Raw genomic sequence first — 26,410 nt, 5'->3', positions numbered from 1 at the left:
CAAAGCCCAGCAGTGGGGAACTCTGGAGGACTAGTCATCCTATGGAAGGATGACTACTTAAATAGTGAAGACCTCACCTGTTATATCCCGCATTTCGTACGTTGGGACATTCCGAACTAATTGCGGAAAGTTAAGAGCTAGGCCATTTTCCGATTTTGTTTGAATGCGCAAGTCGCTTATAAATATTATTGTCATGGAATATTAAGGGCAAACTTGGAAATTGGAAATTTTTATTAGTTCATGGCTTCTTGAAGAAGCATTGTGGCTGTGGGCCCCATTTATATTTGGTTCAATTGTAGCAAGCCATGTAATGGAACATGTGTTCATCTTATATTTTGTAAGGGCCAAATATATATATAGACAAGGATGACAAGGCAAGCAAGACAATTAGTCATCTTTGATGACTTAAGGAAATTTCTAGAAAATTAAAGAAAATTGGAGAGGAAAAAAGAAGAGAAAAAGGGTGCACATGACCGGCCATGTGCACCTAATTATACATATATATATGTGTGTAAGTCATGAAAAAACAAGACCATTTGTCATTTTAACTCTAGAGAGTTCAAGAAAATTGGAGAGAAAGAGCAAGGAACCATTCGGCCATGGTCTTGGCCGAACATGGTCCAAAATTTTGGTCATGGAAAAAAAAATTTCTCTTCTAGTTTTCTACTAAATGGAAGGTCCCCTATCATATGGAGTAGTTGTTGGAAGAAGAAAACCATTTGTTTTGCAAGGAGCAATCATAGCCGAGAGAGAAGTGGGATGGAAGAGGTAAGGTTTAATCCTTATTTTTATATGTTATGCATGGTTTGTGGATGTTGTGGAGTATGGAAATGAATGGGATTCATGATAATGTGGTGTTGTGTGTGTGGCCGTGTATGTAAGGTTGGTGTAGAAGCAAGAACTAATTTATTGAGCATGTTTGGATTGTTGTATTATGGACGTTTTGAGCATGTTGTAATGTGAAGAAATGGATGAAATTCATGAAGTTGTGTGTGTGTGGATGTTGGCCGAATGCATGGGTTGTTTGTGTAGAAAAGATGAACTAATGTTATTTAGTGTTCTAGTGATGTTGTTGTGGATATTATGATGTAAAATGAATGTTTGATGACTCATGTTGAAGTTGTAGTGTTGCGGGCTGTTTTGGAAAATTAATATGATTTTGATATAGTTTCTTGTATTGATGGAAAAAATGTTGAAGACGTATGGAATTGTTGATATAGTTTATGAATTTGGAAGAAGAAAATGTGTTATGAATGTTCCTAATTGGGTTGGAAGGTTTCGGCTGCATTGTGTATAGGTGTGGGATGATTTGAATGATTTTGTGGAATTGTCCGAGATGTTTCGAATCTTGTTTGAATGGTTGCGGACTAGTGATCGAATATGTGAGCATTGGTATTGAATTGGTCGTATATAGTTTATTTGAATATAAATGAAATGTTGTCGAATTGTGTAGAAAGGAATTATTAATGGTTGAATACGTTTTGAATCAACATGGACATTGTTCGGATGGTTGTTGGTTTGGTTGTTGTTGATTTGGCCGAGTGAAAATCTCGGGGTTGTTGGATTTATAGGGGAGATGCTGCCGAAATTTTTGTAGATAAAGTGATGGCTTGGAATTGGGTTCTTCAATGTCTATGGCTAATGTCGGATGTCTAATGACATTATCGTGGATCGTGAGAAGCCGAGTCGTAAGTTTGGATTAGCTTAGGGTCGGCCAAGGTATGTAAAGCTCACCTTTCTTTCTGTGGCATGTCTTAGTTAACTAAGCTATGATATGATCCCCGAGGTAATTCTACTCCTACGATCCGAGCATGCCTATGATTCTTACTTGCTTCTTGATATCCGTATTCATAATGTAGTCAAATTATGATTCTTATGCCCTTTGTATGATCAAATATGAATGTGCATAAAAGATTATGTTCGAAAAAAAGGTCGGTAACTACGAACGTCCGTAACTTCCATAGGAAGGCTCAGATCGCTTCGATATGTCCGAAGGAGGTTCGGTAGCGTATGATGATCTTAACTTCCACGGGCGGGCCCGGATCGGTTGAGTACTTGTCCGTGGGCCCGCAAGACGTTCCTTTGTATAGTTCTAGCAACTTGTTAAAAGAACTTAACATGGTTAACAACACGACTTCCGAATATGATTACTCACTTATGTGTTAAGTCTGAAATGAGAAATCGTATGTATATGATTCCGATACGTAACTATGATGGATAAAGTTCTATTTGACAAGTCCCGAGGAACATTCGAAAGAAATTGGATTTGACTATGACTATTGGCTTGGTTTTTAAATGATCGTCTGTTTTGATTGTTTTTGGAATTTGTGTAAATGTACGAAATGAGAATCCGTAGGCAAATGATCTGGATACGTAACTATGATTGATAGAGTTTTATTTGATATGTTTCCGAGTAATATCCGTAAGAGATTTGAATTGACGAATGCCATTGGCTTGTAAATGATAATTTGTTTGATTGTTCTGTTAAGTCTGTATAAATGTTGTGAGTTGCATATAGATCCCACGATTCTGCTCGTGCATACTATTGTTGCTTCCTTCGCCGAGTCCCGGGCCGGTTATTATCGTGCGCACAATCCGAAGTATGATGAGCTTCCGAAGTATGATGAGCGTCTGATATATGATATGATACGAAGTATGATGAGTTCTGAAATATGATGTGATTCTGATTTATGATGTGTGACGGAGATACGGAGATCTGAAAACTTTCGAAGTATGATGAGTTGTGGCGCCCAAGGCGGAGAGAGCGACCACGTTCCGTCCGCCGGGTCCTATTATGGACGATAGGGTATATGATATGATAATCGATGATCGATGACATGATGATTTGATAATGTGATGATGCGATAATATAATGAATTTGTTCGATGATACGGTAATATGATGACTACGTTAATCCGATGATATGATAATATGATGACGTTTAATGTGATGATATGACATATACATGTATTACGAAATATGATGTTGGTTTCGGAGCCGGTGGTGGGGCAAACCCAATGGTGGGGCAAACCCGGTGGCGGGCACATTCCTGTTGGTTTAGGCGAATCCCACATTGGTTTAATCACATCGATTAATGTCAGCTGCGTGATATGTTCTATTTTATATACATATGAGACAGAAATGTTTTCAAAAGAAAGCTAAGCATTTTGAGCATTCTGATTATTATATCTGACTTTTGTACCTCTTATGCACTATTTGTATTACAGATACATGTACTTCGGTATTCGACTAGTATGCATTTTACGTACTCTTCATTTCGGTTATGATCTCGTTTCTCGTATTCCATTCTTTACATACTCGGTACATATTCCGTACCGACCCCCTTTCTTCGGGGCGTTTCATGCCGCGCAGTACACCCGCATTTGAGTGAAGACATTAGTGGAAGACGTTCCACCCGGATTGGCGAGCTCCACTTCTTCCGGAGTGCGCGAGTCGGAGTTTGTATGTGTTATGATATCCGAGTCATGTTAGAGACTTTGCGGACAGTCGTGTGTATAAGATGTTAGTTGTGAGCGGGCTACATAAGCCGTTGTATTGTTATACAAGATATTACGAGATTTTGTACGGTTGCAAGTTTTGTTTGATTTGGAAAAGATATAAAGTATGTTCGTTTTTCGAAAATTTTCATTATGCATCTATGATCGATTAAGGGCCCAATATGACTACGAGTGTTATGATAGTCAGAGGGTTCGCTCGGCCCTAAGTAAGGGTCGGGTGCCCATCACACCCTATCGGATTAAGGGTGTGACATCACCATCACCAACCAGAGCATTCATGCCATTGTTAAGGTAAATAACTATAACCAGCAGTGGTACTTTAGTGCAATTTATGCTAGTAATACTCTGAATGATAGGAAACTGCTATGGGAACAACTCTGTACTTTCTCTAATAATATTAATGGTTCCTGGCTAATAAGTGGGGACTTTAATGAAGTTCTTATAGCCTCTGAAAAGTTTGGAGGCAATCATATTAATAATAATAGAGCTAGCTGCTTTTGGAGATGTATTAACCACTGTAATCTAGTTGACTTAGGCTTCAAAGGCAGTCGTTATACCTGGAATAATAATAGATATAGGAATAGGCATAATTTCATCCTTGAAAGGTTAGATAGATGCTTTGCTAATGATGAGTGGCTCCAACTCTACCCTGATGCTACAGTCACTCACCTGCCAAGAACTCACTCTGACCATTGTCCCTTCCAAATCAAGCTTACTAATCCCCACCTGAACCCCAATAATAAACCTTTTAGGTTGGAATCCATGTATGGTATAACGCGGACGTTGTCAAATATAGTAACCCAACAAGGTTGGGGTCGAATCCCACAGGGAATAGGGTGAGAAAAGGTTACTAAATTCGTAGATTGCTATGTTTAGGTCTAATGTCTTAATCCGATGATTTTGGTAAAGATTGGGTTTTTAGTAACTGATTGCTAACTATTGATTTGATTGTGAATTTATGGTAAAAAAAAGCTAAGGTTGTGTCCCCGTTAGATAGAGTGTATGATCATGGGCATTGATCTTGATATACTTCTAATGGATCATTATATGAATGCACTTAATCTCTATGTGAATCTATATTATTTTCCAATAGATAAAGATTATTTCTTTCTATGATTTTCCCAAATATAAGAAAGTGGTTATGAAGAATGATTAATCATGCCAAGTAAATTCTTCTTATTCCTAAGTGAATTTATTAAACAAAGTTTAATGCTTTGAGTTCTTGTTGTTTATTCTTTCCAACCCTAATTATTTTCCCAAATAAATCAAGGTTTGTGGCTTTAATCAATGTTTGCAACCATTAACTATGAATGAAGAATGAAGAATAAACAAACCCTAATAATCCATCATTTGTATATCAATCACAACCCAATCACAAAACACCCATCAATTGGGTTCACAACCCTAGTAAGGGAAATTAGCTACTCATGACAAAGAACAAGAAACAAGAAAGTGAAGAATCCATAATTGCTTACTTTGAATAAAAGAGGAATTGAGAATAATTGGATTGATGTTAGAACCTTCAAAAACTTGAGAGTATTTTATGTTCTAAGTCAAAAACTAAAAAAAAATATCAGAACCCCTAATAAAACCCTACAATGGACTATTTATAGGTTTGGAAAAATACACAAGTTACAGATTTGCACTTTAGTCCCGTCAGTACGAAATACGGTCCGTAAATCACTTTACGGACCGTAAAGTGGTTTCGCCCAGGTCGTCTTCTAACTTCTGTGAAATCTCAATCTTCTAAGATACGGACCGTAAAGTGGTTTACGGTCCGTAAACCTCCTCGTCGTCTTTCAGCTTCCAAAAATCAGACTTTCGCCAAACGCTTGAACGGTTAAATACGAAATGGAATACGGACCGTAAACTGAAATACGGTCCGTAAACTGAGCTCTGGTTCTCTTATTCTTTAACACGACCATGGAGTACGGCCCGTATTGTGGAATACGAGCCGTAAACTTCAATTTACGACCTGGAGCTGCCTTCACTTTGTGATTGTGCCAAATCTGTTCCTTTACCTGAAAAACACTAAAAAACACGTAAAATCACACCGACTTGCTTAACAACAAGTAAAACTTATAGCTGAAAAGTATCGGTTGTGGCGTAAAAATCACGCCACATCAACACCCCCAACTTAAAGTATTTGCTTGTCCTCAAGCAAGCCATACCACGCAACGACTCAATCTAACACCTAGATATCACAGAATAAAAATGTCTACATCGGTTTTGACTCGGAACTGCTGGCATGCATGTTTTCCTTCAACTGACCACCACAACTGTCTATTGTACCGCGATATTACACACTTTAAGAATGTTATGACTAACCATGAAGCTTCAATACATGACATCACATTATCGAACATATTATCATGCACACAAATGCTACCTTCGGCGGTCGCTTTATTTTGTTCAATTCTCATCCTTATGCCCTCACATAGACCAAATAATGTCCCAACACACATATATACGACAAGAATGGGACGAAGATGAACGAGAAGAGAAAGACACTCAACACTCACAAAGAATTCATATTCACACATGCAAATACCATAGGCTTGCCCTTATTTTCCGTGTTCTCATCCTAGGCTCGTTCGGTTGTGATCACATTAGGACTTGTTTCGGCTTGTAATGTAGGCTTAGGGACGGGTAGGATACTTTTTGGGTATTAGTGACTCACCCTCCTTGACACTACAACATCTCTTTACCCTGATTTGCCTCTTTTCTTTCCAATTCCTTCGTTTCCTTTCAAGTTTTCGACCTTGATGTGGTTTTATTCCTATCCAACTAGCAATTCTTTTATATATATATATATATATTTTTTTTTTTTTTTTTTGTTTTTTTTTTTTTTTTTTTTTTTTTTTTTTATACCACTATCGACTTCCTACTAACAAATTCCACCACCCCCACTTATGTTTTTAACATCTATTCACATTTAATTCACCCCCACTTTAGGCATTTCGCCTCGTCTATCTAGTAGCATCAAGGAGGGAACGGGTGCGAAGCTGGAGTTATTGCACAAAGGGAATGGTTTCACAGTTGGCTAGTCAATAAAAAGGTCAACAGGCTCAAAAGGGGAAACTAGGGATACTTTCACTTTTGGTAAGGCGTATTTAGGCAAAGTGACTATTTACAAAAGGAAAGCCTAAGATCATTTCACAACCAAACTAACTTTCGGATTTCAAACAAGACTAACCAGGCAAGTTCTAGATTATACATGCGTAAACAGAGTAAAACTAACAACTCACACACACATTGGCATAAGGATAATCATTTTTTTTTTTTTACACTTGCGACCTCCTAAGTAGTCATTCATTACACACAATACCCCAATAATCACAATGTCATATAAAGAATCAATCATGTCAGACAATAACTGTTCTCCGTATGCAATTTTTGGTGAAATTTTCTGAGGGGTCCAAAATTTTCAACAAACCACAACACATGCCATCAGTTACAAAGTAACACCAACTAAGTCAAAATTATTCTATTCAACCTAAGAAACATCCTATACATGCCAGTTTCAACATAATAAACCCCCCTCAGGAAAAGAACTCTGGCAAAGAAAAGCCGAGGGGGTTCCTAACTCATATTTACCCTACAATGCTATTAATTTGCCCCACCCCCAACTAAAAATCAAGCAACGTCTCGGTGCTACAAAAATAAGAACAGGGGGGGGGGGGGGAAACATTGTACCTTTGGTGCTAGAAGCATCTCATGGCTGACCCGTTGCATCCGGTGGGTGACGCGAGGACTCTCCTGGTTGGCGCTGCGGCTCAACTAATGACTGAAGGATCGCCTGCTGTAGGTCCTTCTTTTCAGCCTTCTTCAATCTCATGGCCAACTCCTTCGGGTCCTCAGATGGCTCACTGACCCTCTTTCCAGTACCGCGAACAGAGGGTTCAGCATCCTCCGTCTCCTCCTCAGAATCAAGCAAATCCATCACCTTAAATGTAGTAGGCAAAATGGGACGTGGTGCTGGTGCTGGTGCGGCTATCATCCCGTGCCCCTTGAGTGTTTCAAGCTCCTTTTTCAGCTTCTCTAGCTCACGCCTCAAAGAACTAGACTCCCCACCGGGTGCGGTCTGCTCTCGAGTCAACAATCTCGCCTCAAAGCTGTCAAGTCTAGCTTGATACACCTCGTGCTTTTTTTCAAATTCTGCACGGATCTCTGTGGTCGCCTCAGTGACCACTTGCTGCACTATTTTCACCACCTTCGGTCTGAACTGTTGCAAGATTTTGTCGACTTGCCTTTCGGTCCGCACCGCTTTGATTGCAATCTGGCTATAGTTAGCTGGGCTGAAGTGCAGCAGTCCCAGCTCTGGGTCAACAGGCTCGGCTGTCGATGCAGCCGTGGCGGACCCCGAAGGAGGACCTTGTGTGCTCGGAGGTGGTGGTGGAGATCTTGCCTCAGAAATACCTGGTGTGGTTGCAGCATCCGTGCACGGACAATATCCGGAGCACCTAATGTGGGACCCTCGGTGCCCGTGGTAGCGACACCGAACTCTGACCCTACTGGATCAATCCCATAAGCACGGCTCGGACTCAACTCTAACTGAGTGTCGTCGTCATCACCGGACTGATCCGCCTCCCGGTCCTTTTTGCTTACCGGCTTGTTTTTCCTCCAATCCCCTACATGTGCGGCTGTAATGGTACCATCCCAATCTGGAAGCGAAATTATCCTCGCTCGTCGACACAATGCTGTGATAAGGCACGGAAAGACCATGTTTTGGTTGGGCTTGTGTGCCCGCATGTGCAGCTCTTCAGCTATTAACTCGCCAACATCCATCGGGTACCGTGACATGAAAGATGCAATGGTCACTGCCTGACTAGTGGTCAGGGTATTATCTGCCTGGGTTGGCGTGATCCTGTATCGCAGCAACGTCCACCAGAACTTAGCCTCTGTGGACAAACAGCTTTTAGTGATCTTTGCTTTCCAATCATTAACCCATTTTTGCTCATGTGGCTCAGATGTGATAGCCGCTGCAGTCCATTTCTTGACGGATTTGTCGTCCTTTCTGTCTCGTTTGTCTAGAAACAGGCGCAGATCAGTAGGAGGCACAAAATCATCTCCAAACAAGACCCTGTTGATGGCTTTGGAGGAAATATCAACCAGGGAGTTTCGGATCGTCACATTTTCCCGCAAGGGGATCCGATGGCAAGACTCTTCTTCATCGACTTTGGGACGGCCCATATGATGCATAGAACTCCTCGCACAATATGCGGGGCATAATCTCCCGGCTCATGAGTGAATGCATCTAATTTGTACTCTTTGATGGTGTCATCCAGCTGTGGGTGTGCCGAAATACCATCGAAAATTAGCCGTCGTTCTTCAAATATCTTTCTCGGCGGCTGTCCACCAGTCTCAGTCCCGGCCATCCATTGATCATACAGCTCCTTCGACCCTTTGACCGAGAACCGCAGCTTGTCTTCGTCCAACCGTTTGGTCCTTACGACCACCTTTGCGCTCACTCTGGCGAGTACGGGTGGCAGCCCGCCTGCTTGATGCTTCCGCATCAGAATCCCCCTCTTCAGACTGGGAGGCTTCCGATGCAGACTTTGATGGCGTCATAGGTGAGATGGGGCGATGGGGTTGCCTTTGTGTCATGGGTGGGGCCCCCGGACTTTTGGTGGCGGTATAACCTCGGCGTACTCGGATCCGATTGTTCCTCTTCCGAAGTGGAAGGTTCATCTATCAACCTAGAATCCGAGCGCGCTCTCTTTCTTGCCGGGGGTGTGGGCCCCCGCTTTCGTTGCTTTTCTCTTCTGACCCATTCTGCAAAAGACACGACATATTAGTTACCACGGGACAACAACCAAAGGTAAGAAGATATGACAGTGCACAGAAGACATGTTCTGTCTGTGGCCGTAAACACACAAGACGGACCGTAAACTGGTTTACGGTCCGTAAAGTGAGATCGTAAAATGGGATGTCTTGTGAACTGCATTCTGTCCATTGGTACAATGTTTAAATACGGACCGTAAACTACAATACGGTCCGTAAATTACGATCGTGTTTCAGACCACAGACCCAGACATCGTTTTCGGGATTTCATGCACATCTCGGTTTCACTTTGTGTTCGGGGAGGAGGTTACTCAGACTTCACCTACTTTTCTACCAATTTTCACAATTCCCGCAGAGTCAATCCATTGGTGGGCAGACCAAAACTTCAAATTTTAAAGTTTTGAAGCATGGAATGCCCTCCAACCCATTTGGGTGTAATTAACAATGACCCACAAGAATTTGAAAGAATTAAAAATATTCATCCCCCACAAGATCATTAACCGAGCTTCACAACTTCGTACCCTCAGATTGGAATTCACAGAGATAACAAGAAGAAGAATGGGGAGAGTCAATCATACCTTGAAACTGATGAATCAGAGCTCAATAAGCACAGATATTTAGGGCACAACTTCAAGCACAAACGAATTTAAACCTAGGGCAGAGGGGAATTTCGAATTTTTTTTTTTTTTTTTTTTTTGGTGATATGGTTTTGTTGGTGGGTGGTGTTGGGTGGTTTTGTTGGTGGGAATTTCGAAGCAGAGGGGTGTTGATGTGGATTTTTGTGGGTGCGGAATGGGGAAGAAGAAAGGATGGGTAGAGAGATGAAGATGAACGTGAAGATGGAGGGGGAATTAATGGAGGGAATTCGTGGGGGTGCTGTGGTAATGGAGGGAATTACATGACTGTTCTCTGCCCTTTGATTTAAATCATCGTTATAATTAAATGTCTGTGTTATTATAATTTTTTTTTTTTGGTCTAAATACGGTCCGTGAATTGATTTACGTCCCGTATTTAGAGATGTTATGGCGGACCGTAATGTCTCATGAAAATTTACGATCAGGTTTACGGACCGTATTTCAAAATACGGTCCGTCCTCCATGGTCGTAAACTAGCCATGTCGCATTACAGTGCTTCTTCGTTTTGTGACATTATTAAATACGCCCCAATTTACGAGCCGTATTGTGAAATACGGTCCGTAAACTTGTGCGTCTTTTGCAATGTTGCAAAAACGATGTTTGACAATCGAACTTACTCGCTATTCGGCAATATTCTCAAAGTCATATATTCTGCGCACCAAAACAACCATTACCCTATATATGTTGAAGAAGAAACCAGAATGAAAAATAAACATTACACTTGGGTTGCCTCCCAAGAAGCGCTTGATTTAACGTCGCGGCACGACGGTGGTGACCACTCACTCCTTATCTTGGTACACCAGATCATCGTTCGTTCCAAGGTGTTTCAACCTGTAGCGATCAACGATCCTATCCTCCGAAATCATGCCATGGTAGTGCTTCAATCTCTGCCCATTCACCTTAAATGTCCGAGTACCATCTCCGGACTTTAATTCAACCGCGCCATGGGGTGAAGCACCTACCACCTCAAACGGACCCGACCACCTGGATTTAAGCTTACCGGTAGCAACTTCAGCCGAGAGTTAAACGGAGTGGTTTTAAGAAAGATGTCTGAGTCGCCCTTGTAGAACTCTCGCTTCCAGAATCTTCTTGTCATGGTATTGCTTCATCCTTTCTTTATAAAGGGCTGCACTCTCATACGCCTGGTACCGAAATTCATCCATCTCATTTAATTGGAACAACCGCAGCTTGGTTGCTTCCTCCCAATCCATGTTCAGCTTTTTCAGCGCCCACATAGCTTTGTGTTCAAGTTCAACCGGCAGATGACAAGCTTTCCCGAATACAAGCTTGAAGGGTGAAGTCCCAATTGGAGTCTTGAAAGCCGTACGGTATGCCCATAGAGCATCATCGAGCTTGCGGGCCCAGTCAGTTCTATTGGCATTCACTGTCTTTGCTAGAATACTTTTGATCTCCCTATTGGACACCTCAACCTGTCCACTTGTCTGGGGGTGATAAGGCGTTGCCACCCTATGCTTTACACCATATTTCTCCATCAGTCCCGTGAACGCTTTATTGCAAAAGTGGGATCCACCATCGCTGATTATTGCCCTCGGAGTGCCAAAACGAGTAAATATGTTCTTCTTAAGAAACCCCATAACACTCTTGGCCTCATTGTTGGGTAAAGCCACCGCTTCAACCCATTTTGACACATAATCCACAGCTACCAAGATGTATTTCATTCCCCCAGAACTCACAAAAGGGCCCATAAAGTCGATCCCCCAGACATCAAACACTTCCACCTCCATAACAAAATTCATAGGCATCTCTTGCCTTCTGCCGATATTCCCTTGCCTCTGACACTGATCACAGGACCGCACCAAAAGATTAGCATCATGAAAGATAGTCGGCCAGTAATAGCCGCACTCAAGTACCTTAGCTGCAGTCCGAGTTCCACTATGATGACCCCCAACAGGAGAGTCATGGCATGCCTTTAGAATTGCCATCACTTCATTTTCCGGAACACATCGCCGAATGATGTTGTCAGCGCATGTTCGGAACAAATAAGGCTCGTCCCAGTAATACTGCCGAGCATCCCGCAAGAATTTCTTCTTTTGGTAGGCTTTGATATCTTCTGGAATTATACCTGTGACCAAATAATTTGCAATATCAGCATACCATGGTGCCACCTCCATGTGCACAGCCAACACCCTCTCATCCGGAAAAGCATCATCGATATCAAGCTCATCAGAAGGTCGCCCAGCCTCCTCAAGTCGAGAAAGATGGTCAGCAACCTGATTTTCAGTGCCCTTGCGGTCTTTTACCTCAAAATCAAACTCTTGCAGCAGCAGCACCCATCTGATCAGTCGCGGCTTTGCTTCCTTCTTTGCCATGAGATATCTCAAGGCTGCATGATCAGTGTAAACCACAACTTTGGACCCCAACAAGTAGGCCCGAAACTTCTCAAAAGCAAACACAATGGCAAGCAGCTCTTGCTCCGTCACTGTGTAATTCATTTGGGCAGCATTCAGTGTTCTGCTTGCATAATAGATCGGATGCATAATTTTATTGTGCCTCTGCCCGAGCACAGCACCTATTGCAAAACCACTAGCATCACACATTAGTTCAAATGGCAGGGACCAGTCAGGAGCAACAATAATAGGAGCAGTGGTAAGACGCTCTTTCAACTCATCAAACGCCTTTCGGCATTTATCATCAAAAGCAAACTTAGCCTCTTTTTCAAGAAGCTTGCACATGGGGTTAGCAATCTTGGAAAAATCTTTGATGAAGCGCCTGTAGAACCCAGCATGTCCCAAGAAACTGCGGACACCTTTGACTGAGATAGGTGGTGGAAGTTTTGCAATCACATCAATTTTTGCTTGATCTACCTCGATTCCCTTTTCAGAGATTTTGTGACCAAGGACGATCCCTTCCTTCACCATAAAATGGCACTTCTCCCAATTTAGAACGAGATTGGTCTCTTCACACCTTTTCAGCACTTGACCCAGATGGCCAAGACAATCTTCAAACGAATCCCCTACCACAGAAAAATCATCCATGAACACCTCCAAGTAGTCCTCTACCATGTCAGAGAAAATTGACATCATGCACCTCTGAAAAGTGGCTGGTGCATTACACAACCCAAACGGCATCTGCTAAATGCAAATGTCCCATAAGGACATGTAAAAGTAGTCTTCTCTTGGTCTTCCAAAGCAATATTTATCTGATTGTAGCCCGAATAACCATCAAGGAAACAATAATAGGAACGCCCCGCTAGCCTATCAAGCATCTGATCAATAAAAGGCATGGGGAAATGGTCCTTGCATGTGGCTGAGTTGAGCTTTCGATAATCCATGCAAACTCTCCACCCGGTCACAGTTCTCGTTGGGATCAACTCATTCTTTGCATTTGGCACCACAGTGATGCCGCCCTTTTTAGGAACACATTGGACCGGGCTCACCCATTTACTATCAGCGATCGGGTAAACCACTCCAGCATCTAACCACTTGATGATCTCCTTCTTGACTACCTCTTGCATGTTCTCGTTCAGTCGCCTCTGATGCTCTACACTTGGTTTACTACCTTCCTCCAACTGAATTTTGTGCTCACAGATCCCAGATGGAATACCCCGAATGTCAGCTATGGTCCACCCAAGAGCACGCCTGTACTCCCTCAACACCTCCAAAAGCTGTACAACCTTGTTCCTCAGTCGAGAGCCGACACAATCACCGGCAATGTATTTTCCGGACCCGGGAACTCATACTTCGGATGTGAGGGAAGCGTTTAAGCTCCAATTTAGGTGGCTCAATGATAGAAGGCTTTCTTTGGAGGCGTCATTCTATTTTCCGATCAAGATTCAGCTTCTTTGGTTGGTAAGAATATGATCCCAACCCAACAAGTGAATTTACTGTCTCCACATAACCTTCCATATCTTCAGCATCAAAATTAACGAGAATACCCGCTAGAGCTTCACCCAAACTTTCTTCTTCCATCTTGAACTCCTTTCGCTTCATCAATAATGTCAACCGAATCAATTACCGAAATGCTCTCGTAAGCACTTGGTAACTTCATCCCTTTCTTTGGCTCGAAATGTCACTTCTTCATCGTTGACTCGGAACTTGATTTCATTTTTTTCCGAATCCATCGAGCTCTCCCCGTAGCAAGGAAAGGTCTCCCCGAATAATAGGAATGTCCCTATCAACAGCACAGTCAAGAATTACAAAATCAGCGGGCAACATAAAATCACCAACCCGCACAAATACATCATCAACCACCCCAACAGGTCTCTTGATAGACCTATCAGCCATCTGTAATCTCATAGTAGTCGGCCTTGGCATCCCCAACCCTGATTGTTTGTATATAGCAAGGGGCATCAAATTAATACTCGCCCCATTATCACACAAAGCGCGAGCAAAATCATGGTGCCCAATAGAACAAGGGATGGTGAACGCCCGGGATCTCCCTTCTTCTGAACAGTAGTAGTTGAGATGATGGAACTCACAGTGTGAGTCAAACTTACGGTTTCATGTTGAACCGTTTTCTTCTTGGTCAGCAAATCCTTCACAAATTTAGCAAAGCCCGGCATCTCCTTGACAACCATCCAAGAAGGGAAAATTAAGAGATAGCGCTTCACCGATCATGAAATTTCTCGAACTTAGCATCTTCCTTCTTTTTCACCAACCTTTGAGGAAAAGGTGGTGTGGATTTGAAAAGCTGAGTCAAGGGCGGAGAGCCCCTTTCACAGGCTGCTTGCTCGTGTTTTTTTGGTCTCGCAATCTCCGGAATATCAGCAACCTTCTTGTCAGTAGCATTCTCATCAACAACAATGGGTGCTTCAGACTGCACCTCATCCTCATCATCTATTGGCTCAAGATCAATCACCTTCTCATCAGCCCCTCGGATTGTTTTGCCACTCCTAGTAGTGATGGCAAACACACTGTCTACACCGCCTCCGCCATTCTTTGGATTTGGAATAGTGTCACTCGGAAGGCCTCCCTTTCTAGGAGGGTCTTTGCTCTCTAGAAATATCTCTCATCCGTGACTCAAGCTTCGAATAGGCCGTATGGGAACCGTTTGTTTCTCAATCGGCCCGGATAAAGTCCTCTCGGACTTCGATTGATTAGCCGAATCTTCTCAAGCATTGATTCAACTTTTGAACTACCTTGTTCGATGACCGCCCTTTCGGTGGTATATAAGGATTGGAACTCTTGTTCCCAAAATTGTTCTTGTTGTTGTAGCCCCTTGGTTCGCACCACCATAGTTATTGTTGTAGTTCCCGAGTTGTTATAAGCACTTGACCTTGTTGAGGTCTCCATTGGTTCGACCCGTGATAGCCACCCTGGTAATTTTGTCTCAAATAACCCCCTTGAGAGTTATTAACATAATTAGCATCTTCAACCTGCATAGGTGGCCCATCAAGGAACGGACCATCTTGAGCATGGTACATCCCTTTTGGTAGACCGGCATCATCCTCACAAACATTTACCTTTTTGATTTGAGATTCATCAAACTTCTTCGTCAGCAAGGAAATATTTGTTGCAAGCTCTGCCAAGGTTTGCTGAGTATCTTGATTCTCCTTCACTATATTCTGGATCATAGCACTACCGAACGGTACCACATCAGAATTGTTTGAGTGCCAAGCCTGATTATGAGTTGTCAGCTTGTTAAGTATGGTGGTCACCCGTCGATAAGACTTGTTCATAAAACAACCCTCAGCTGCATTATTCGCAACTGACTGCGACACTGGATCCAACCCTCGGTAGAACTTCTCCATTAATATGTTCTCCGGAAAACCATGATTTGGGCTCTTCTGCAAATAATCCTTGAATCGCTCCCATGCTTCATATAATTGTTCCCCCTGTCGCTGCTTGAATTCATAAATCTTGTCCCGAATTTCAGCCTTCTTGCTAGGAGGGTACCATTTTGTGAGAAACGCAGCCACCATCTCGCCCATGTAGTGATCGAATTTACGGCGAACTTCTCGAACCATGTTCTTGCCTCTCCAGCCAAGGAATATTTGAATAACCTCAACCGAATAGCATCTTGTGGAACATTGTTCTGGATGTGATTAGCACACACATCCACAAAATTCTGCAAATGACGTTGAGGGTCATTCTCGGTAGAATTCCGAAAATACCCCTCAAGCTTCAATAACTGATATAGAGAGGAATCAATTTTCACCGACGCTGCTCCAACTCGAGGCTGAACAATAGCAGATGCATAATCCTCATCTGGAACAAGCTCAGCAAACACATTCTCTTCATCTGACTCATTTGCCGGATTGATCAACCGATTCCCCTGGTTACCAGCACGTTGATTTTGCTGATTCTGATTCATATTCACCTGGTTTACACAGAGTAGAAAACAAGGTGTGATGGAATAAGCAAAAGACTTCAATAAAGCAAACACTATTTAGTAATTTCAAAACCGTATTCCCCGGCAACGGCGCCAAAATTTGATACGCTCAAATTACACCTATTAATGGTATAACGCGGACGTTGTCAAATATAGTAACCCAACAAGGTTGGGGTCGAATCCCACAGGGAATAGGGTGTGAAAAGGTTACTAAATTCGTAGATTGCTATGTTTAGGTCTAATATCTTAATCCGATGATTTTGGTAAAGATTGGTTTTTAGTAACTAATTGCTAACTATTGATTTGGTGGAAGTTTATGGTAAAAGAAACTAAGGTTGTGTCCCCGTTAGATAGAGTGTATGATCATGGGTATTGATCTTGATATACTTCTAATGGATCATTATATGAATGCACTTAATCTCTATGTGAATCTCTACTATTTTCCAATAAATAAAGATTATGTCTTTCTATGATTTTCCCAAATATAAGAAAGTGGTTATGAAGAATGATTAATCATGCCAAGTAAATTCTTCTTATTCCTAAGTGAATTTATTAAACAAAGTTTAATGCTTTGAGTTCTTGTTGTTTATTCTTACCAACCCTAATTATTTTCCCAAATAAATCAAGGTTTGTGGCTTTAATCAATGTTTGCAACCATTAATTATGAATGAAGAATGAAGAATAAACAAACCCTAATAATCCATTATTTGTATATCAATCACAACCCAATCACAAAACACCCATCAATTGGGTTCACAACCCTAGTAAGGGAAATTAGCTACTCATGACAAAGAACAAGAAACAAGAAATTGAAGAGTTCATAATTGCTTACTTTGAATAAAAGAGGAATTGAGAATAATTGGATTGATGTTAGAACCTTCAAAAACTTGAGAGTATTTTATGTTCTAAGTCAAAAACTAAAAAATATAGAACTCCCTAATAAAACCCTACAATGGACTATTTATATGTTTGGAAAAATACACAAGTTACAGATTTGCACTTTAGTCCCGTCAGTACGAAATACGGTCCGTAAATCACTTTACGGACCGTAAAGTGGTTCAGGCCCAGGTCGTCTTCTAAATTCTGTGAAATCTCAATCTTCTAAGATACGGACCGTAAAGTGGTTTACGGTCCGTAAACCTCCTCGTCGTCTTTCAGCTTCCAAAAATCAGACTTTCTGCCAACTGCTCGACTGGTTAAATACGAAATGGAATACGGACCGTAAACTGAAATACGGTCCGTAAACTGAGCTCGTAAATCACCAGCTTTCAACTTGAGTTTCTGGTTCTCTTATTCTTTAACACGACCATGGAATACGGCCCGTATTGTGGAATACGAGCCGTAAACTTCAATTTACGACCTGGAGTTCTTGCCTTTCGTGATTGTGCCAAATCTGTTCCTTTACCCGAAAAACACTAAAAAACACGTAAAATCACACCGACTTGCTTAACAACAAGTAAAACTTATAGCTGAAAAGTATCGGTTGTGGCGTAAAATCACGCCAATGAGGAAGTTAAGTAGGTTGTTTACTCCTTTAAACCTTTCAAAGCTCCTGGACCTGATGGTTTCCATCCCTTCTTCTATCAAAAGTTCTGGGATGACATCCATAAACCCCTAACTATGTTCTGCAGAGAAGTGTTCCAAACCAATACCATGAAAGAGGAAGTGAACACTACCTATCTTTGTTTGATTCCAAAATCTGCTAATGCTACCACCCTTAAAAACTTTAGACCCATTAGTCTTTGCAACACCTAATACAAGATCATCACAAAGATCATTGTCTATAAAATTAAACCTTCTCCTTCCTAATATCACAGGTCCTACTCAAGCTAGCTTCCTAACTGGTAGAAGGGCATCTGAAAATCCCATTATAGTACAAGAATATATTAGCCATTTTAAGAATATGAAAGGTAAACAGGCTAATATGGATCTTAAAATTGACCTAGAGAAAGCTTTTGATATAATTGAATGGTCCTTTATTAAGGACACTCTGCATTTCTTCAATTTCCTTCATAACCTCACAAACCTCATCCTTTCATGTATCTCCACCTCCTCTATTTCTATATTAGTGAATGGAGGAAGAACTGACTTCTTTAAGCCTACTAGGGGTATTAGACAAGCTAATCCATTATCCCCATACCTATTCAGACTGTGCATAGAAAGATTATCAAGGAGTATTAATCATGAAGTGGATATTCTTAATTGGAATCCCATCTCCATTAGCAAAAATGGCCCCAAACTCTCCCATTTGTTCTTTACAGATGATCTAACTTTGTTTGCTAGGGCCAATTATAAAAATTGCCATACTATCATGACTACTCTTAATAGTTTTATCTTTGTTTCTGGTCAAAGGATTAACTATGCCAAATCCAAAGTGGTCTTTTCCAAGAATTACAGTACTAGGGACAAAACTAATCTTTCCAACTACATGTCCATAAAGCCTAGTGATCACTTTGGTAAATACCTAGGTTTTCCCATCCTTTAGAATAGGCCTTGTAATGCTGATTTCCAATTCATTCTTGATAATCTCAAAGCTAAACTAGCTGGCTGGAAAACCAAATTCCTTAACATAGTTGGTTGGACAGTCCTCACTAAAGCTTGTCTTAGTAGCATCCTTAACCATGTTATGCAATATATTAAGCTTCCCACAAAAATTACCCAGCAAATTAATAGAGTCCAAATAAATTTCATCTGGGGAACCACAGCTGAGAAAAAAAAGCTTCATATGATAGGTTGGCAGACTGTAACCAAACCCAAATTAGATGGGGGACTAGGCATTCAAAAAGCTGAAGTGAAAAACAAAACAAATCTCACCAGTCTAACTTGGAGACTCCTGAAAAATCATGATTCTCTTTAGGCCTCTACTCTAACTACTAAAAATTGTAGACCAAATCTCATTAGACACCTATCTAGGACTTGGAATAATATTCTAGAATGCTACAAACATTGTAGGAAAGCTGCTTAATGGGTGGTTAATAAAGGCAATACTGTGAATCTTTGGCATGATAACTAGATTCCTCACTGCCCTAGTGTTAGAGAAGTTATTGAGGGACCTTTAACCAGAGAAGAAGATCTAAAACAAGTTTGTGACATACATCAGAATGGAACTTGGAATCTAACCAACCTCTCTTTTAAATTGCCTAATAACATAAAAGAGGTGATAACCAACACCTATATCAACCCCTACAGTACTGAGGAAGACTTTAGTTATTGGAAACTCACTAGCAATGGTAAGTTTAGTTCAAGCTCAACCTATAAAATGCTAGACAGTACAATTGACCATGGTGCTAATGGCCTCATTATGAATTTTAAGGGAATATGGAATCTTAAGGCCCCCAAAAAAATAAAGTATTTTTTTTTAGCTCCTGAATCATAATAGACTTCCAACAGCCTCCTATCTTCACTCTATAGGATTAAATATCAACCCTGCCTGTGCCTCCTGTGGGTAACACCCTAAAGATATCAATCACATATTATTTGACTGCTACATCAATAGGCAGTTCTGGAAATGCTTGGCCCAAAAGAGAAACCCCCCTATTCACCCTTCCTCCTTTAGTAGTGCTAGTAACTGGATCACTACCTGGAATAGCCTAAGGAAGAAGGACTTTGATAAACTAATCCATTGGGAAATCTTAATGCCTTTTTGTATCTGGGGAATATGGTTAAATAGAAATCAGAACCTCTTCAATCAAACAAGAGATTATCCCTCCTTTGAGACTATTTATCACCATGCTATTGAGTTTAATATGCTTGGCAGGAACTATACTACCCCTAAACAGAAAATAACTATCTCTATCAAGTGGGAACCCCCCAATGGTAATAGATTCAAACTAAATACTGATGGAGCTTGTCAACAATATCCTAGAATAGGGGGGATAGGAGGAGTATTTAGATATGGAAGTGGGAATTGAGTAATTGGCTTCATGAAAGGATTACCTCATACTACCAATACACTTACGAACTAACAACTATTATGCAGGGACTCAGAATTGTTGTGGATCATAATCTAGCATCATTAGAAATCAACTCAGACTCCATAGAGGTAATTAAAATGATCAAAGAGGGCCATCTACCTTACATGTCTATCATTTCTGAATTCAGTTACTTAATGGGAAGGCTGAGTCATCCGGAGCTAAGGCATAGCTTTAGGGAATAGAACAAGGTGGCAGACTTGCTAGCCAAAGAAGGAGGGAAGCAACTTTTGTTTGAAGAAGTGAAGCTATTGGAAGCCCCTCCTGTTTTTGTTAGAAATGTATATTTGATGACCAATGTGGTACTTCTTTAATCGGGTTGTAAATTTTGGTACCACCCATGGGGGTGATGTTTTTGGACAACTAAATGACCCTGGAGCCATTAACTCTAATGTAACTAAAATGTAGATATGCTTGCTATAAATATATATCAGCAGTATCTGTTTAACTAAAAAAAAAAAAAAAAAAAAAAAAAAGATAGAAAATTATAAGTAGCTTTTTTGTTTCAAGGGTCAGAGGAGGGCGAGCCAAATGAAACCAGAAGAAACCTTCACCAATTTGAGAATACAAAACCGAAAGTACAACATGAAAAATGTTTGTCAAAAGTACACTACAATATATATTTTGAACTATGAATATACTCCTTCCTTCTCATATTACTTGTCCACTTTTTTTTTTTTAAAGTCAAACTATATAAATTTTGACAAACATTTTGATACACAATTTTTCACCATATTAATATGGAAAGAATTGCAACTTGTAGTACTTTTTCGTGTAATTTTTTAATATCTAGATTATAATTTAAAAATATTTAATTCATATAATCTAATTTAGCTCCGAAGATTAGTCAATTTGACCCTCTAAGAGTGAAACATGACAACTAATTTGGGACGGGGGAGTAATTTCAAATCACAAAAGGCACCACAAACCTCCATTCCTCAAATTTGTTAAGTGGATAACTGGACAGTTTAGTATGACAGCATGAACTATAATATAATCAAATTGGATAGACATAAAAAATAAATAAAGCATCACTAAAATCTACTTGTAACTCCTGTACCCATTTTTTTTATGATTCATACCCTTTAATATATTTTTTTATGAGTCGCACCCAGTGGCGGACCTAAAATTTTTACCAAGTGGGTTCAATATATAAGAAATATATAAATAACACTGAATATACATATATATTTTTAGAAATATATAAATAACACTATATATACATATATACTTTTTAAAAACAGATTAAATATACATGTATATACAGTGTTATTTTTCAACGAAGTGGGTTCATATGAACTCACTTGAAACCACATAGGACCGCCCCGGTCGCACCCAGTCCATTTTCGCCCACGTGGAAAATTTAAAAGAGGAGCGGTTTCTTTATTTTGCAAGAAAATAAGAGGTTGGGTGTGAATCATAAGAATAAATAGGACAGAGTGCAAATCACAAAAGAGGACATACCTTAGATTGCAAAACGCAATGGACCAGAGTGTATATTATGTAATTTGATGCATTTATACTAAGCTACTCATTATTAAACATGTCGCATCTTTGGTTGAATTAATTGATCGGTATGGTATGCTCAAAATGTGTAAAATAACTAAAAAAGAAAATAAATAAAAAGTGAGACAAATAAAGGGAGAAACATGTTCCTGTTATATTGCCAATTAAGATATTGAATCCCAACACATATCTTCTATTCTTAAAAGGTTTCCCACGAATCTTTTCACGTTAAACCCGTGAAGTTTGGTTTTATGACTTCTTAAAACTTTCCTTTTGCTTCTATTGACTAGGATTTCAATAAATTTATTTCCTAATAATACACAATAAAGTACCAAAAAGTAAGATGGAAACAAATTAACAACTAATTTGTTAGATAAATGTACAGATAAAAATTTGGTGTGATCTCCATTGATTAGAATGTCAAAACTTGAATTTAAAGTTTTAAATTACTTTCTAAGTTTTCCTTATTAAGTACTTTAATGTCCTACCTATTTTTTTCTTTTGGCAGTTCTTTTATGTCCATCCTTATAATCTGCCTCAAATTACCTTACTAAGAAATTACTCTTTGAAGAACGAAGACTACTTAATACGTAATGATGTCAAAAGTCAAAACTAAATTGGACTTTGAAAAGTTAAATCAGTATAAGGACAAAGAAAAGGAGGTTTCATTTCTTTTAAATTTAAATTAAAGGTCATAGTGTAATTTTGGGTCCTCTGGCACATTTATATACAACTTTACAATTATTTGGGAAGTATAGAAGAAAAAAAAAAGTACTAGTATGTAATATATATAAATATTTGGTAAGTCAATTCTTTTTAACTTTGATGTTTTTTTCTCAAATTTTTAGAATACTGTTCATTATAAAATTTTATGATTTATAGCGTTCCCTCAATCCAAAAGAATGACGAGGTTCAGGGTGCCATCTTTAATGCATTTTTTGAATTAATTCAAATATCAATTTCTTATTACTTTTTTTCCACCAAATGAAACTTACCGTACTTACTATATTTTTAAACTATTTAAAGTACTACAAATAAAAATTATAATAATTTTATTGAAATAGTCATAACCGAAGAAAATTATTTGAACTAGTGAATTATAATTTTCATGTATTTGTAATTTTAATAATTGAAATTTAAGGAACGAGTGTTTGAATTTATACCAGACTAGATATTAAATTCATTGTTCTTTTCTTTTTTCCGAAAATTCATTGGTCTTCGTATTCTGAACTTTGTCAGTTTCTTCTTGAACAGAGAAAGTGCGTAATTTTTAAAAAGGAGTTACGAAAGTTAAGAAGGCAAGTAAATAAATATAAATATATAAATAAACAAAAAGTGAGTAGTTAATAAAATTCAAAGTATGGGAATCCTATTCTTCAGGCTTCACAAATGACCAAACTGACAAATCTTTGATTTCCCTCTGATAATTCTCCTCTAATTTTAAACCAAAAAACAAAACTGACCATTTCTTTTTTCCTTCCGTTTCTGCTATCCATCATCCTAAAATACTGACTCCTTCATTTACATACCAAAAACACAACACAACAACTTCTTCAAAACCTCTAAATTAGGAATGGAATTGAAATGATATTTCTTATCATTCATCCATTTACAAATAGTAACTCTGAACCGGTTGTTTAGTCACAAAATCTGCATGTTGTACCAGTTATAAATTTATCTCCTTTAATGCTTCTTCACAAGAAGAGAGAGAGAGATAGACATAATAGTAGAACCTTTTATAGCCCCTCCTTTAGTTCCTGCAACTTTTCAGTTTTTCAGTTTCCATAATTTGAAATCAAGAAAATTATTTATTTACATACTATAAATACAGAACAGAAGAAAGAGACCCCACCATCTTTTTTTTTTTCTCTTCTATATATATTTATACAATAACAAGTCATAGGTTTGGCCTACCCTAAACCAAGAAACATGTCACGAAGGTTGGCATAGGTTTTCCCAACAGATTATTAGTACAATATAGGTAGAATCCTCTTCCTCCTATTCTCCTTTGCTTGAGGAACAAATCAAATTCTTATTTTTAACCAAAATCCCACCTTGTTTGCTTCTTCTTTTTGCTGATTTTGTGGTTAGAATTTAAAAAGAAAGGTCAGTTTATGTTCTTGTTCTTGTTGTTGGTCCTTGTGGTCTACAAATATGGCCATTCAAGCACAGTTGTATGCAGTTAATCTTGGTTTTCCTTTGGGAAGTTCACAGGATTTGATGGAGAATAATGCTTGTGGATTCAATCAGTTTTATTTTAATCCTCAACAGCAACAACAACAACAGTTCACAGAAATCCAACAGTTTCAATTTCTCAACCAGAAAAATAATCAGGATTTGATGAACTGTTGTACAAGCCATAACACAAATCCTACACAATCAGTGCTGTTTCCTCAGAACCTGGCTTGTCAATTTGAAAAACAGAGGGTTGAGGTTGATCAGCTTATCACTTTACAGGTAATTCTTACAATTCTTACTATTTTCTTCGTCCGAATTTACATGACATTCTTTCCATTTTAATCGGTAAAAAAATGAAATTATTCTGCATTAGTACTAACAATTTAACTTAAAACTTTTCATTTTGTCCTTAAAAAAAAAATACCGCCTTCGTCTCAAAATAGTTATTGTATTTTTCATTTACACGCTCTTTAAGAAAATACCCTTAAGGCTTAAGAAAGCATTAATAAGGAAGCATTTTGTTTATTTTATCCTCTTAAAATATTATACCATGTTATCTCTATCAATGATGTACTCCATCTTAAATGTGTAATTAATACGGAGGATAAAATTAGAAAAAATTACTTTATTTTATCTTGTGATTTTTAAAAATGACAAGTATTTTGAGACGTATACTTTTTAGTAAGAACGATAAGTATTTTTATAAGGAGAATTAATTATAATCATACAAATAATTATGACTTGTTTTAAATTATTACAGATTTAAAAAAAAAATCATTCTTAAACTTCTAATCAAATATCTTCACATAAATTAAGAGAGAGAGAGAGAGAGGGAGTAGTACTAATTTTTTATGAAGAATTTTATTAGTTACTAAAAGATTGAATTTTCACCATAGGCAACATCCTAACAGTGGATTTGTTATATTTTATTTTATTAACAGAATGAGAGACTGAGATTGGCTCTGCAAGAACAGAGAAAGCAACAAGTGGCATTAATCTTGAGAAACTACGAATCAAAGGCTCAGTTTTTACTGAAACAAAAAGACGAAGAAATTGCAAAAGCAGCAAACAGGTCAAAAGAGCTAGAAGATTTCTTGAAAAGAATAGAAATGGAGAACCAAACATGGCAGAGAATAGCCAAAGAGAACGCAGCTATTGTCCTTTCTTTAAATAACACAATTGAACAACTTAAAGAAAATGCATGTTTATCAACCAATGGTGGTGTAGGAGATGCAGAGTCTTGTTGTGATGTACCACCAATGGAGGATAACGTACAAGCATCACAACAAACGAGAAAGATGATGTGCAAAAGTTGTAATTCTAGTAAGTCGTGCATGGTTTTCTTGCCTTGTAGGCACCTTTCTTCATGCAGAGATTGTGACCCTTTTCTCCATTCATGCCCTGTATGTAACGTGGAGAAGAAAGCAAGCATAGAGGCTTTGATTTGATCTTTTATGAAAATGACTAGTGTTTCTTGTTTCCAAGTAAAAAATAGTCACATCTCTTCAATACGCCCTTTGGGACCTGATTAATTTAAATTTACATCGCGTACGACTCACTTAAGGAGTAATTCCTTATTCAATCTTCCCCCGAGGAGTTCATCTATTTAAGCTTTAGAGAATTCAATTCTAGTGGAAGGCTTCCATTTGCCGGAACCAAGGGGTCTTTCTGTTGCAATTCTCCATGGACTATGGTCGTATTCATATGGTTTTTCCGCTTCTTACAGCTGTTCTTTGAACACATCTTATCACCAAAAGAGTCCTATGTATAGTGCAAAAGCGCTCACATTTTGAGCCTATGAGGGAAGCCTTCCCTATCAAAAAATTTACATTTTGAGCCTTTGAGGGAAGCCGTTCCCTATCAAAAAATTTACATTTTGAGCCTTTGAGGGAAGCGTTCTTTATCAAAAAAAATTCATTCTCAGGCTCAAATCTGAAAACTTTAATTTAGGATGGAAGGATCCTATCAGAACTTTTGGTTGTTAAGGAACATTGAGTTGTGGGATTAGTCAGGTAGAGTAGTCATTCTAAATTCATTAATTTCTTCGTTAATCTTGTGTTTACTCTTTATCTTATTAGGGGGATTCATTGATCTTTTTTGGACTTGTTAATTTTCTGTACGTTCTGACGAAACCCCTGAATCTGATTAATGGAACAGAGTTATTAGTAGTACAGGACACAGCATCTCTTTATTTTTATATATATTTTTTCTTGGAAACATTAATTTTACCTTTTGGGGGTTTCAAATCTTTCACTTTAGGATTGATTTGAGTATTCATATCTGATTTTACAGTCGTTTATAGTGTTTGTCGAATCGTGACTGTGAGTGGATGTCAGAAACTAGTGCTGGGTTTTTCAATCAGTCCATTTTTTGTTGTTGATCTCCTCTTCCAAGGAATCGAGCTTTTTTGTTTCATTCGAAAGGGAATTAATAATCTATTAACAATGAGTATCGGGTAGAAACAAGTATAGTAGTTGCAATTTGGATGGGTTCACGTGCAATATTTGACCATCGAATATGTCTTGTA

General features: G+C 39.0%; 1 protein-coding gene and 1 non-coding gene across 2 annotated transcripts; both read left to right on the top strand.

Annotated features, from left to right (window-relative positions):
• The first annotated feature begins 15,663 nt into the window (after positions 1-15,663).
• LOC132051294 (small nucleolar RNA R71) lies at positions 15,664-15,769 on the top strand. The gene has a single exon (XR_009413667.1). It is a non-coding gene; the product is annotated as a small nucleolar RNA R71 (small nucleolar RNA).
• Positions 15,770-23,171: 7,402 nt separating this feature from the next.
• Positions 23,172-25,724, top strand: LOC132050980 (probable BOI-related E3 ubiquitin-protein ligase 3). The gene is made up of 2 exons (XM_059442295.1): positions 23,172-24,162; positions 24,825-25,724. Exons 1-2 carry the CDS (start codon positions 23,860-23,862, stop codon positions 25,329-25,331), a joined length of 810 nt encoding a protein of 269 aa, XP_059298278.1. The 5' UTR covers positions 23,172-23,859; the 3' UTR covers positions 25,332-25,724.
• Positions 25,725-26,410: the final 686 nt, after the last annotated feature.

This window comes from Lycium ferocissimum, chromosome 3 (genome assembly GCF_029784015.1).
Source record: "Lycium ferocissimum isolate CSIRO_LF1 chromosome 3, AGI_CSIRO_Lferr_CH_V1, whole genome shotgun sequence".
NCBI classification, from domain to species: domain Eukaryota; kingdom Viridiplantae; phylum Streptophyta; class Magnoliopsida; order Solanales; family Solanaceae; genus Lycium; species Lycium ferocissimum.
Note: the sequence above shows the minus strand (reverse complement) of the source record. Positions and strands in the feature narration are given on the sequence as shown.

Excerpts from the sequence above, each read along its gene's own strand:
- LOC132050980 (XM_059442295.1), top strand. The coding sequence starts at position 23,860 with ATGGCCATTCAAGCACAGTTGTATGCAGTTAATCTTGGTTTTCCTTTG. Across the intron at positions 24,163-24,824 it reads ATCAGCTTATCACTTTACAG|AATGAGAGACTGAGATTGGC; the intron begins GTAATTCTTACA and ends TTTTATTAACAG.